This window comes from Schistocerca cancellata, chromosome 2 (assembly GCF_023864275.1).
Source record: "Schistocerca cancellata isolate TAMUIC-IGC-003103 chromosome 2, iqSchCanc2.1, whole genome shotgun sequence".
Lineage (NCBI taxonomy): Eukaryota > Metazoa > Arthropoda > Insecta > Orthoptera > Acrididae > Schistocerca > Schistocerca cancellata.
The window spans coordinates 356,925,320-356,940,655 of record NC_064627.1 but is presented as its reverse complement, the minus strand read 5'-3'; the positions used below and the strand labels follow the sequence as shown (position 1 = coordinate 356,940,655).

The following is a 15,336-nucleotide window of genomic DNA, read 5'->3' as shown; positions in this document are numbered from 1 at the left end:
TGCAGTGGGTGACCTTCTATTGTGCTTTGTAAAGAGCCTTCCTCACAAAATTCTGAAGGCCCATGTTCCACAATGAGTTGCTTCCTCCAACAATAGTGGAATAGTCTATATGTTTTATGGATTGAAGAATCGCTTAGGTGGGTGTGAGTGGACCTGGAAAGTGTGGTGTCTATAGTGAATTTTGATGTAGGTTGTCATTGATGGTTTGCAGCTCTTTTTTATGGTCTTGGTTCAAGTAAATAGTAAAAACAACTTTTTAGACCATAATATGCCTCCCCAAGTGTGGCAACTGCTAGAAACTTTTTTGTATCATCTACTATCCATAGAGCAAGGAGGAACACTACACTGAGGTTTGAAAGAAATCAAGCTGATATACATCATTAGCCTGATCAAAGCCATGACCTGAATCCAACAAACACCAAAAATTAGTGGAAAGCCTTCCCCAAAGATTTAATGCTATAATAGAACTGCATGTTGCATGTTTAGTATCCCTGTAGCAAACAGCAATAGATGTCTACAGGTTTTTCACCACAAAAATTATCTTAACCCTCGAGCAGGCGCACCTATGTATAAAGTGCACCAAACAAAAATAAAATTGTTTTGCACTGTTCCACTGTTGTTTTGCAATTAAAGCCCATACCCATTCCTTCATTATTGATTCAGCTAACTCAGCGATAAACTGTGTTGTCATATGTCCAAGAGAGCAGTGGTAATATAAAATAAACAGTGAGCTAGGTCAAAAAAATATATGATCCATGTAAAAGAATGACCCACACTGTGAGCTAGCAGCACAGTCCCACAATGAGGCAGTTGTCTATGAGATAATGAGAAACTGAAAAAGCAATTGGTTGAGACCTGATGCAAATGCACTGTTTAATACTTCGAGTGGGTCATTACTAAAGGGGAACATCTGTCCATGGCAACAGAGTGATAAAATAAAAGTTTATTTCATTATTGTCTAATTACACAGTGTTTCACCACATTTATGTATGTTTATTTTATTGTTGTTTAATTAAATTAAGATTAAGAAGGACAAAAACTTTTGCCAGAACATGGCTACGTTGGTGCAAAATGACACTGATAAATCATCAGAATGGAAGGTAGTACACAACAAGTGTCAAACAATCGGCACTAAAACTTCGTCTACAGCAAATGTTTTGAGGATCGAGAATGTAAACAATTTTGATGTACTTTGTTCTAGTAATAGTCTCACAGAAAGTGAAAACAATCGTAAGAAGAGTGTACCGATAAACTATCGGAAAAAGGTTAGGTTTGATCTTCCAAAGCCACAACGTTCAGTTAACAGCAATGAAAGTGGCAGTGGTGTGATCCAGTCTGCTGTGAGTGAAACATCAACAAATCGTTTTCACGTTTTTGCTGATAGTCATGGTAGAGGCATGGCTGATATAGTGAAAAGCAGTTTTAATGCTGCCGATGTTTGTGGAATTGTGAAGCCAGGTGCTAAACTTCAAGAAGGTGTAGCGGGGTGTGAACCTGAAAAAGTAAAAAACGAGTGTGTGATCATAATAGGTGGCTCAAACAACGTTGCCTGCAACGAAGGGAATGATGTCATACAGTCGCTCAGGAAGAAAATATCGGCGCTTCATCTGTCTAATGTATTTGTTGTGAACATTCCAAAGAGACATGACTTAATTCCACAGTCCTGTGTAAATGAGGCTATCTCATAAATGAACTCTAAGTTAGCAAAATTGTGTAAGCATTTTAACAATACTTGTGTTGTAGATATAAGCAGTTTTGGATGAGAATTATTTACAAGACACGGTATGCACCTGAACAGATCAGGAAAAAAAGCATTAGGTACCCTCTTAAAAACAAAAATATTGGAAGAAGTCCACAAATGTACCCCAAAGTTGGAACCAATCGCACTTAAATGGCTCCAGCCATCAAGTCAGACTCGGTTTCAAACTCAAATGTTTCAGGAAATTGTTAGTAATGAAAATACTGTGTCTGTAGCTACAGATAATTTTTTAGGCAAAAGTTTACATCTGTCTCTAATTCCAAAGAAATGACGATTTTTTACCAAAATGTGGGAGGACTTGGTAATAAAGTAAATGACATTACTGTTCTGTTAGAGGAACCACAAGGAATAAAAGATACTGATGTATTATGTTTTAGTGAACATCATGTGAAAGATATTGAAAGGTTACAGCTAAGTGGTTACTGTCAGGCAGCGCATTACTCTAGAACCATCATGGAAAAAGGTGGAGTGGTAATTTACGTAAAAAACAACATATCTTACAATGCATTAGATTTAAAGAGCCACTGTATAGAGCAACAAATTGAAGTATGTGGTGTTGACATTACTGTAAATGACTTCACGGCTGTAGTGTTAGCACTGTATAGATCTCCCTCAGGGAAGTTGAATGTATTTCTTAAGCACTTAGATTCTTTATTATCCATATTGTACTCAAAGTCCAAGAACTTGATAATTACTGGTGACTTTAATGTTGATTTCCTAAATGAGAGCAATAGTAAAGCTGATTTAGTACATTTAATGGAGTCTTATAACCTGATGGCAATAGTAGATTTCCCAACTAGGGTTACTGTTAACAGTAAAAGTCTGATAGATAATATATTTATAGATAAGTCTAAATGCAATGAGATCACTGTACATCCAATCCTTGGCCTTTCTGATCATGGTGGTCAATTGCTTAGGCTCAATTATATCAGTGAGTGCAACAGTTCCGAGCATTCTTGGAAATCTTTTAGAATAATAAATGAACAGGGCCTTAAAAAATTCAATGACAGCCTAAAAGAGGTAGATTGGAGCCCAGTTTATAGGGAAACAGATGTGAATAAAAATTCATTTTTAATTGAATTCATGTCTGTATTTGAGTCCATCTTTCCCAAAAAAGTAGTTAGAAATAGTCATATAGGCAATGCCAAGAAGTCTTGGATCACTACAGGGATAATAACATCTTGTAGAACAAAGAGGATGTTATACAGTTCTCTCAGGACTTGTAATGATCCAAAGAAACGACAACACTACAAACTTTACTGTAGCATTCTCAAGAAGGTTATAAATAAATCTAAAAGTATGTGCATAAAATCAGAAATTGAAAGCTCAGAAAATAAAATTAAAACTATATGGAATGTAATAAAGAGGGAAACTGGCAGGACAACAGGGAACAAGTCTCAGGTAGAGATTAAAACAGGGGACAGTATCATAAAGAAACCTGAGTTGGTTGCAGAAATATTTAATAACCACTTTTTGAGAGCAGCAGAGGAGAAGACAGGCTGTAATGGTTCTATGGAAGAATCATTGTGCCTCCTACAGAAAGCTATTAGCAACATAATCCCACAGTTATCCTTACCTCCAGTTACTGTAAGCAAAGTCATAAGAGTAATTAGATCATTAAAAAATAAAAATTCTGCTGGTGTGGACAATATTTCTAGTAAAATACTGAAACACTGTTATAAATTTGTTAATCCCGTCTTATGCAACATATACAATGCATCCCTACAAGAAGGGATTGTCCCTGACAGACTTAAGTTTGCTGTAGTGATTCCTCTCTTTAAAAAAGTGATAAAAGCATTGTTACAAACTATTGCCCAATATCCCTATTAACTACCTTCTCGAAAATTCTAGAAAAACTCATGCACAGGAGGATTGTAGTCCATCTCAACTTCCACAGTATCTTAAGCAAAAATCAGTTTGGTTTTCGTGCCGGTCTTTGTACTGAACAGGCAATATTCTCTTTCAGCAACCAAGTTTTGGAAGCCATTAACAAAAAAAGTTTCCAGTGGGTATTTTTTGTGATCTTACGAAAGCCTTTGACTGTGTAAACCACCAAATTCTTTTGAAAAAGGCAGAATACTATGGTTTAGGTGGTACTGTTGGCTTGTGGCTACAATCATATCTACAGGATCGGAAGCAGACTGTAATGCTAAATGGCTCTTCAGGGGAACCTGCCTCGTCTGAATGGGGCACTATAACATGTGGTGTGCCTCAAGGCTCCGTTTTGGGCCCACTGCTTTTCCTCATCTTTATTAATGATCTTCCTCTTTGTTCTGAGACAAACAGCAAATTTACCCTGTTTGCCGATGATACCACAATTCTCATTGACGATTTGATTGATCATGATCTTGAACAAACTACAAATACTGTTTTTAATGACATCTTAAATTGGTTCTCCTCAAATGGTCTCTCACTCAACGCAGATAAAACTCATTACATGAGGTTCCATACATCACAAAGTAATCCCGATGAAATTAACATAAAATGTAGAGATCAACCAATACAGGAAGTTGAAGATACAAAATTCCTGGGTGCTTACATAGACAGTAAATGTAATTGTTCAGTTCACATTCTTCATCTGTGTAAAAAACTTAGCTCGGCAACATTTGCGTTACGGGTAATTTCTTCAGTGGCTGAAGTTGACACTATTAAGGTTGCCTACTTTGGCTACTTCCACTCACTGATGTCATATGCTATCATATTCTGGGGGAACCAACCACTTGCAAAAAAAGTTTTCACCATCCAAAAAAAAAGCAGTCAGAATAATGTGTGGGGTCCATCAAAGACACTCTTGCAGGCACTTGTTTCGGAAGATAGGTATCCTAACAACTGCCTCACAGTATATTTTTTCCTTGCTGACCTTTGTGTGCAAAAATTATTCCATCTACCAAGACAACAGTAAATTCCATGGTTATAACACCAGAAACAAAAACAATCTACATTTCGAAATGAAACGTCTCACTTTGGTACAAAAAGGAGTTTACTACTCCAGCATTAAGCTGTTCAATTCTCTACCACTACATATCAAATGTGTTCATACAGAACTGCCACAATTTAAACAAGTTCTCAAAGATTACCTGACAGAGAAATCTTATTATACTGTGGATGAATATCTGAAAGAAAATGTATGCCATCACTAAACTTATTGTGTCTAGAAGTAGTTCAATTGATTTTATTGTGCATTTGGGCATTAGCACACTTTTTGTAACAACAGATTGGCTATAAATGTATTTACTCTTGTAGGCCTAATATCTGATTTAACTTTGTGCTCTTATCCTTAACCTTTATTTGAAACTCCTTTTTCTGTTAAATGGTTGTTATGTTATCTAGCTGACATTGTATCTGTTACTGTATTTATAGTATGTCTTACTTAAACTATGTACAATTTGTCATTGAATTGCCCTTGCATTTACTGTAAGTTTAAATTGAAACCTGTACAATTTGACACGTTCCATATCCTTGTGATTGACTCACTAAGTGGATCTACGGAACAATAAATAAATAAATAAATAATAAGATTAAACTATGCTTTTCCCCTTACATGTTTACCACCATAACATAAAGACAGCTATTCTTTACATGTGTACACAGTATGCTGCACGCCTGCTCGTGTTATAAAAATCAGCGCACCCTCTCAAGGGTTAATGTGGAGGGTCTGTTTGTAATCGCAAACCAGTTTCAGACTAAAGTCAATGGCTTTTGAAAGATTTTGAAAATGGATTAAAGGCTACAAAAATGCTATCAAAATTTAATAATACATAATACTTGATATAAATTAATAAGAAATATTACCTGTGCATCTCATTTACAACAGTCATTAAGGTCACTTTGGTTGCCCATCAGAATATGAGTGATGTGATGATGGTGGAGGAAGAGCAAGGGTTGAGGTTGGAGGTTGTGGTGAAGTGCCTGTGGCAGATGCTAATGTTGTATCAAGTTTTCGAGTCTCATGCTCTAGCAGGAGAGCATCAAGCCCAGGATCCTGTGCCACTGTGCGTAAGGAATCTCCAAGTGCCTGTCTTAACTGCTGCATTTCTCGACCAGTTCTTGAGCTCCGTAGTACATAGAGTTGCCGCCGCTTCACTTCTTGTGCCAGCTGCTCCCGCAATAATTGGATCTAAAACATGTACTTTGCTACTCAAAATATGAGCTGTTCCAAACAAATATAGCAATTTTCCAAATTTAACTGTATTCGTCAGAACAAATGTCATGCTAGTTTTACCTGATTTTCAAGACGAAGCACCTGCTGCCGGTGAGACTGCTCCCGAGCTTCCAACAGGCGTTCTGCTTGTAGCTGTGCTGCCCTCACTCTTTCCAGCTATAAGATTTCAGTAATGTATTATTCAAAAGTCATATATCTCCATTCATTTATTTTTCTCCATATATTAGATGTATTAATTACACTGCATTCGTCAGAGCATAACGGACCTGTCATCTCATCCCTCCTCCTCCCCAGTTCTTTGTGAATGTATACAAACACAGTAATAACAACATCTTATCATTCAGTATATTGAAATACTCTATTTTTAAAATTGTAATTTTAAAAAGGAATTAAAAGGAAGTGAAGGAGGAATATTAGTGTGCAACATCCTGTTGACAATGAAGTCATTAGAGGCAGAGTACAAGTGTGAATTGCGAATGAATGGAGCAGGAAATCTTATGTCCTGTTCAAAGGAACCATCCTGGCATTTGCCTTAATTAATTTAGGAAAACCACAGAAAACTGAAGCTTGGACAGCCACACAGGGATTTGAATTGCCTTCCTCCCAAATGGGTGGGCACTACAGTCTCAAAAATTTCAAGGAATGACATCATTCCCAAGAGACTGTTAGCTTAAATGTGCACAATGAATTAAAAAAAGAGCCCTTATGGACAACATTATACTCCACAATAGTGTATGTCAATAATTTGTGTGTTTCAAAACTGAATTGCAAAGCTCTTTCTGTTGGGTAGTCTTTATTATAGAGCTATAGTTATACCACAGCAGTTACTTAACAGGATATTACTAAAAACAAAACGAGTTTGTGCTTATTTACATTATTTCCTACTGTCTTTGGACAATTCTATATTGTGCCATTTTTTCCAGGGACAGAAGAGGAGATTTGAGGATAAAACAAGCACTGGTGCCTTTATTTGGCATAGCTTTATTAATTCTAGTTATGACTGGTGTGTGTGTGTGTGTGTGTGTGTGTGTGTGTGTGTGTGCGCACGCGCGCATTTGGGGGGGGGGGGAGGTTGGGGTGGGTGTACATGTGACATGAGAGCTGATGATGTGAACACAAGCTGAATGCATTAAGATTGTCCGGATATCAGGAGAGATGAGTACCCATGTTAATGCACAGGATTTCAACCACTTCTACTATGATAGACCCCTCATTACCACACTGCAGAGGTGAAAATTCTCACTAAATTACATGGAACTGGTGGCTTTGTTGCAGAAAAACTGAAAGCTGCATGACCCAAAATGTCTGATGGGAGGTAAAACTATGTGAGAAAATCCCTCACTTGAAATTCTGTACAATCAAAGACTAGATGGAACTTCAAACAGATTTATTAACTCTCCACATTTGCAGTAGTGTACAAGCATTACTATGAAAACATAATTCACAGAATCTCCACAAAAAACAAAGAGTAAAAATCAGTAGTAGCTCTGCTATTCTAAGAGCAAATGTGGCGTGTCGCTGCATGCGAGTCGCTGCGCCCCGAGTGGCAAAAACATTCAGCTTAAGGATGGCATTCTTCTGTCCTCATTTCGCACTCAAGCACAAACTTTGACGTGAGTGACTATTGTATGCACTGACTGTGGTGTCAGTGTGCGGCATTCGCTGTAGGAGCCCCCTTGGTGAGAGCAGAGCATGGTAAGTCTTCTCTGTACCTGGCAAGAAAATGAACGTGTCTTCCTGAGCGAGTCGTGAATTTTGCTTCGTCTTGACATGGATGAGGTGGTGGTGGAATGGGAGGATGCATTGTATCCCTTCCTTCTCCTCTCCCGAATTCTTTGGCAGTGTAGTCAGCACCTCTTTGAACACGTATGCCGGCTTAACTCTAATCACTGAAATTATAGCTTGTTTGCCATTAATGAGACTGTCCATGGTATGTAAACTCCTGCGCAGCAAAAGGTGTGGTCCAGTGTAGGGTGGTTGCAGTGGCAGTTTGACGGCGTGCACGTGTCCAGATCCTTATGCACGAACATTGTGTGCTGTCCATGACTAGTGGCTTTCACTGGTACCATGCGGTCCACAGTCTTATGTAAATGATGTAGGAATTGTGGTTGATAGTTAACGTCGCATATCCGTGTGGTGTCAACGAATTCACCCAATAGATGCAGTGACTCTCCATATACAAGCTCTGCTGGTGAAGCCTCAATGTCTGGTTTGAACACAGTCCTCAGACCAATAGGCAGTGCTGACATTCATGTGTTCTTGTGGCACATCAGTGCTGCCTTTAAAGTGCGGTGCCATCTTTCCAGTGTGCCATTACTAGCCAGGTGGTAGGCTGTGGTCTTATGGTGCGAGTATCTGCAGAACTTGGCTACCAGCATGAACAATTCAGACTCAAACTGTCTCCCCCTGTTGGTTGTAATAGGGACAAGGCAACCAAATCTGGTGAGCCATGTTGACGTGAAAGCTCCTGCTAGCATTTCTGCTGAAATGTGATCCGTAGGTACTGCTTCTGGCCAATGCATGTACCTGTCGATCATTGTCATTAAATAGTGATGGCCGTCTGAGGGAGGCAGTGGTCCTACCATGTCCATATGAACATGAGCGAAATGCACACTGCCATATGGGACCTCCCCTATTGGAACATGCATGTGGTGGGCAGCTTTGCATAACTGGCAGTGCAGGCAAGCTCTACTCCACTGACGACAATCTCTGTCCATGCCCAGCCACACAAACCTCTCTGACACCAGCTAAACCATTGCGTACACTCCAGGGTGACACAGGTTATAGAGGTTGTTGAACACTATTTGGTGGAATGCGGTTGGTACATATGGTTGTGATCTGCTGTGCAGTACATTGCAGTAGACCTCGCCAGTTTCGCCTGGAATGTCAACCAGTTGCAATTTTATTGAAGTTTTGTCATCGTGTAATATTGCTTGTAGTTCAGGGTCTTCTTGCTGCGTGACTGCTAGTTCTGTCATACTCAATGGTTGTGAAACACCAGATATTCTGGATAAGCAGTCGGTCACCATGTTGGTCAATCTGGAAATGTGCAGCAAGTCCATTGCACGGGAGCATTATCTCGTACCTATGAGCCTCATAGTGCTGCATTTAACGGTGCTTGTTGCTCGGCGGCACGTGGTAAATGGCGCCCGTAAAAATTCAGCATTACGATGTATCTGCATAGCTCTTTTCGCTGGTAGGCTTTGGTAGTGGTGCAGAACCAGAGGACAATATGCAGTGGCCCAGAAATTCAACTTATGGCTGGCCAAAAACGCATTTTGCAGTGTTTAAAACTACGTCGTACTTCTCCAGTCATTTGAAAACCTCACTTAAGTGACTATGGTGCTGTTCTCTGGTTTACGAATAGATCACTGTAGCTATGTGAAGCAGATAGGTAGCCCACACAAGATGGAATCTATAAACTGCTGCCCGGTCTGTGCAGCATTCTGCAACCTGAATGTCATAAACTTTGATATGAAAAATCTGAAGGGTGTAATTATAGCCATCTTGGGAATGTCCTCTGGCACGACTGGGATTTGTGTGTAGACCTTCACATAATCAATGACGCTCAATATTGTTGAGCCATGAAGAGCATGACTATAGTCACGTAATAATGGTACCAGGTTGTAGTCAGGAATAGCCCTGCCATTGAGCACTTGGTAATCGCCGCATAGATGCCAGGCTCCACCTTTTTTAGGTACTAGGTGTAATGCTGATGCCCACGGACTGGATGATGGGCGAATAAGTCCCTCCTTCAGCATAAGATCAAACTCTGCCTTTGCGCTATTGCGAGGCGTCCGGGCACTAATCTGCGTGGGTGACATGACACAAGTGGTCCATCAGTAGTTTTGATGTGGTGGACAGTGTCGTGCAACACCTGCTGTGGCACTACCGGTGGTCTAGTTAAGGCTGGAAAATCTTGCAAAATTGTGTGGTACTCTTCATTTGCTACTTGCACAAGCTTGATGTTACTGGTTCTAGCATCGTGGAGATATCCAACGGTTTTCAGACCATTACGGCTGTTCACAAGGCAGGCGTTAGATAAATCAGCAAATATTTGAAATATGCTAAAAAGTCAGCACCTATTATTGCCTCAGCCATATTTGCTACTGTGAAATTCCATGTTAAGTGTCTGCGCAGGCCTAGATTCACATCCTCACGCCATGTAGCATAAGTTGGGATCTCTGTATTGTTAGCAGCTGGTAAGTTGACTGCCGTGCGTGGCCGGCAGCAACGGAGTGACTTCCTCAGTAAAATACTCAGATCAGATCCAGAATCAATTAGACATTTCATTCCTAAGGTCCGATCCGTTATAAATAGGTGCCGAGAGGTGTTGTGGCAGTCAGTGGCACCTACTGATGACCATAATTCGCATTTGGGAATGTGCATGGCCTTGTACACTTTTCCGCCTGCTCACCGTACCTGTTGTGGTACCTGCAAACTGTGGGGCAAGACTGACGTGGTACGCAAAGTGGAGCGAGTCCTTGAATGTCGTTGGCTACGCCTCCTACGGAGGCTTGTATTACTGCGTGAAAGCAAAGCTGCCATCTGTGCACTTAAGAGACCATCTTGGCAGCCAGGGCATCGTAATCGGTATGCAACACCATAGAGGTTATTGACATAACACTGGAAGGAACAGTTTCTGAAGTGACTTGCGAGCATGGCATGATGGCATCTTGAAAGTGGTCAGCAAGTTCTGCGACTGCGTCCAGTGACATGTCCGACTGCGTAGCAATGATAGCTTTTACCTGGACCAGCAGAGGGTTGCTCCAAATCGTGTGCAGGAGGTTGTCAGGATGCCGACGTCCACATTGTTGCGAAGGTCGGAAAGATATTACGAGGGTTTCCTGTTGCCCATTTCTTCTTGAGTCAATACCAGATGAAAGCGATATTCCTGTGAAGCTGGTATATGATGTAAGAGCTCTGCTTTTAATCTATCATACATATTTTCCATTGGAGGAGCTGTTATTACGTCTTGGACCTCCATAGCACATCGCTGGTTGAGCTGGCTTATGACCAAAGAAAATTTTTTGTTATCGGTGGTTATTCCAGCGTAGGAAAAGTTTGCCTCCACTTCAGAAAACCACAATACGGCATTGTGGGGCCAAAAGTGCGGGAGGCGCACTGCCAGGTGTGATACTGTAGAGTTCTATCGATGTTTGCAAATACTGTACGGCAAAATTACTTCGGTGTCACCACTGATGGGAGGTATGACTATGTGAGAAAATCCCACACTTCAACTTCCGTACAATCAAAGATTAAATGGAACTTCAAACAGATTTATTAACTCTCCACATTCGCAGTTGTGTAAAAGCATTACTATATCAACAAGTCACAGAATCTCTACAAAAAACAGAGAGTAAAAATTGGTAGTTGCTCTGCTATTCTAAGAGCAAATGAGGCGCGTCTCTGCACGTGAATCAACGTGACCCTAGCGGCAAAAGCACTCTGCATAAGGTCGGCATTCTTCTGTCTTCATTTTGCACTCGTGTGTGTACTTAGACGTGGGTGACCATCGCACGCACCGACTGCGCTGACAGTGTGTAGCAGTCGCTACATGTCTATAGATAAAGCAACATCAATTGCTGATCTGACAATTTTCAGTAACAGTCCACAGTTTAGTACTCACCGCATCTTGCAGGAAATTGGGGTTAGCTGTGCACCAATAATGATAATTTTGGCCACACATAAATGACACTCTTATGAAATGCAAATATTATAATCTCTCACTGAGACAATCTGGATCGTAGGGTCTAGTCTGCAGGTTGGGTGACATGCATACTGGATGAAGGCAATCATTTCCCCTATGACATACTATTTACTGATGAAGCTAATTCTTATACGAATAGGCCAGATGTCAACCATCACAGGATTGATCCATGAAAGACAGCTGATGCATTGTAGTGATGTTTTGTGTGGAATATGGAGTTCTCATATTGTTGGGCCCTTCATTCAGGGTACTTTGATAGCAGGGTGTTATCTGCAGTTGTTAACCAAAGATGTTTCCACTGTTGCTGTCTGAAGGCAGGAGGTTCCCACTTTCTTTCACCATGATGGTGGCTCACTTCATTATGGGTTAGCAGTCTGGACATATCCACATATCCAGGAGAACACACACATAAAAAAAGGTTATACTTATGCAAACTTTTGAAGCTAGTGACTCCTTCTTCCGGAAGAAGGAGCCATTCTCCGAAAGCTTGTAGATGTATAACCTTCTTTTATGTGTGTGTTCTCCTTGCCACTTGGTGAGCAGTTTTTTTAAAAAATCTATTAAGTACATTATATTACAGTGTCACAAAATTGATTATTTTCAATGTTATAAATAAACAGTTTGATGTATGGTACCGGAGAGAGGCTGTCACACTCCTTGCTTTAAATCTATTAGGTTTCTAATTGCGCAGACATGTGAAGGCAAAAATTGCATATTTCAGGGAAAACACTGCTGATGCTTGTGTTCGCATTATGGTACATGTGTTGATTAAAGTCCAGGAGGAATGGCTGAAATGTATAACAACCACCTTACATCATGTTGGAAAACATGTCAAGCACATACTGTAGCTTTTAAGTGCTACAACCATTTGCCTTGTTCTGTACAAAACATGATGTAACTCGTGAATGAATACAGGTATACTCAAATGCAAGACATCATTGTTATTCTCGTGTGATTCTTTATCCATGTAATGTATCAGAGACCTCCTTCCATTTAAAAATTACGAGTTGCATAAATGGTGACAGCTTTTAAACTTATTCTCAGTTAATTTCCTTACCTCTGCAGAACGATCTGGTCTCTGGTCAGAGTGCTGTGAACGTAATCTTGCCAGCTCTGACTCCTTTTCAGCCAGCTGTGCTTCTAACCGCCGCACTTGCAGTCGCAGATCACGGTTCTCCTTCTCCACTGCTTGAATTTCTGCAGTATCCGTCTTCTCTGGTCGCTCATAGCTCTTGCTACGGCTTGACATCATTGCTTTGCTGCTGCGTTCCAAACTGCGTTTCTCTGCTTCTAACTGACGTACCTAAATGGAGGGGGAAACATAAAGTGGGTCACAATTCTCACTAGACAATAATAGGTTTGGTCTTACACCAGTGAAAGAATATTCTACAGGTGAGTTTTAACTCTAATATGAACAATAATGAATTAGATAATATGATACGACTTGCTGACGGAAAAAAAGGTAATGTGCCAAGCTGAAGTAATATTGTCTTTTGCTCTATAATTCTAAATGAATAAATACATCAATGGAAAATTCAAGGTGCAATGTGGTTATGTATAACAGGATGGACCACCAACTGCAAGAGGTGCTGAGCACAGGTAGGCATACAAAACAATAACTTATTCCTCATTCAGAGTTACACACACACACACACACACACACACACACACAGTGGTCTAACTCACATAGTCAACTGTACCTCTTTGCTAACAAAAACAATGGTTTTTACAACAACAAATGTTCACTAACTGAGAAACATCGGGTAGAAAAGAATTGACTAAAAAGACAAATAAATAAAATCTGAAAGTAGTTGTGAAACATTACTATCATTTCTGTTCATGTAGGGAAAATTTCATAGTGGGTGCTCCATTCAAAACATTTGAAAAAACATCAATAAACATTATTTTCTCCCTGATTTATTTGTAGCAAATAATTTTCAACATGGTTACAACACCAGAAATCAAAATAATTTTATGCTGCCCACCTACAGTTTAAAACTTTGTGCTCAATGGGTATGAAAATTTATAACAAAGTGAAAGGAAGAGAATTGCTCAGCATAAATTTAGAAACATTGAAAAAATCCTTATACGAGAAACTAGTGCAGAAATGTTACTATTCAGTAGAAGAATTCATAAATGACAACCTGAAAATTTGAGCAGGAGAGAGCAAGTAATAAGAACTGTTAATTTTTAAAAGTTTGTTATTTTGAAGAAAAATTATTAATTGCTTAATTAAGTAATTATTCAGTACCATATATTATATTACTGGTATTATAAGGAGACACCGCCTTAGAGTAGCACCGTCCATGTGGGTGAGAGGGTTTGCGTGCTCCAGGGAAGCAGAGGACCCTGCCGGCAGTAGGGTAGCTACTGGCAGGGCCTCCCAAGCTGGACAGGCCTCTGCAGAGCAGTCAGATAAAGTGTGTCTCACAATGTCCTTTCTTTCCTCTTATCCTATCCTGTTTCCCATCTCTTGTCTTCGGAGATACAGACTTCGTTAGTACTGGCATGCCATCTGTATAGGAGAGGGACAACTCCAAACTGAAGCCCGGAATCGGCACATCCATTAGGCGCAAGTACAGTCCAACCGGAAATGAGTGGCAATTGCCTGCAGCCAACCTGATTCCACACAGCACATATTTTTGCTCCTGTGGAAACAGTCAGCTAGGCCGAGAGCGTGGCATGAGTATTGGGCAAGCTCGCTGTCACCTAAAATCTGCATTCCAGGTGCAGTAGCATCCATGGAGAGGACACTCCATCCATGTGAAAACAACACGGACAGCGGCAGTTGGCAGTCATAAGGTCACTCTAATGGGTGTGGGAGCGGGTGACAGGGATTACTATTGACAGTGGGAGGGCCAGTAGGTCCACTGGCCAGTCACCGCTTGCTTCAAGCTGGGCAGCACTGGTCAGTTAGGTACTGGTCCGTCCTGGTGCCAAGTGTTCCATCTGGTGTATGGAACACTAGCACTGCTAGAAGTCGTCACCCTAATATCGACACCTGCTGCTACAGAAACAAAATAAAAAGTGAAGATATTTCATTATGCACATCGGTACATGGAGCATCTGCACTATGCTGCAAGGCTTCCTGGACACCTGTGGAAGCTCCCAAGAGCTCGCAAAACGACTGCTATTGACTTGCAGCTAGTCAGACCCCAGCACTGCAGGAAACCATGATACCAGAAGTAGGCTCAATATAGGAAAAAATCTACACATTTCTCTGAAAGGGCAAAGATGTTGTTAGCCCCTGACAGCATGGAATCAGTTTTGCTGTCTGCAATGGCTTGCGGTGTTGTAACGAAAACCCAATTGAGATCTCAGAATGCATTATGACTGCGTTTCACAACAAATAGTGGACCACTGATGCTGATATCTGTACATGCACCAACACTTACCTCAGCTGCAGATGACAAGGGTCAGTTTTATGAACAACTCAGGGATGTGGTACAAGGAGTGCACTCCGAGGACCGTCTATGCATCCTTGGTGATTTAAATGCTCGTATTGGTAGTGATTCTGCCACTTGGCTTGATTGCCTAGGCAAACATGGAGTGGGCAAGATGAATGAAAATCATCTACGGTTGCTTGAATTCTGTGCAAAGTATCGGTTGTGTGTCATCAATACATACTTTAAAGGCAAACTGAACCACAGTGTTTCCCGGATGCACTCCCGCTTAAAACATTGGCGCCAATTAGATCTTATTCTA

At 40.6% G+C, this 15,336-nt stretch overlaps 1 protein-coding gene across 1 annotated transcript in view; it reads right to left on the bottom strand.

Moving 5' to 3' along the window:
- The window catches only part of LOC126161742 (rootletin), a 267,518-nt gene that overhangs the window by 25,203 nt on the left and 226,979 nt on the right, over positions 1–15,336 (bottom strand). Inside the window, exons 30-32 of the mRNA XM_049917782.1 lie at positions 12,689–12,934; positions 5,982–6,077; positions 5,552–5,876 (exon numbers count right to left, since the gene is read on the bottom strand). Coding sequence (XP_049773739.1) covers positions 5,583–5,876; positions 5,982–6,077; positions 12,689–12,934 — 636 coding nt within the window. The 3' untranslated portion in view covers positions 5,552–5,582. The remainder of the gene's footprint in view (positions 1–5,551; positions 5,877–5,981; positions 6,078–12,688; positions 12,935–15,336) is intronic.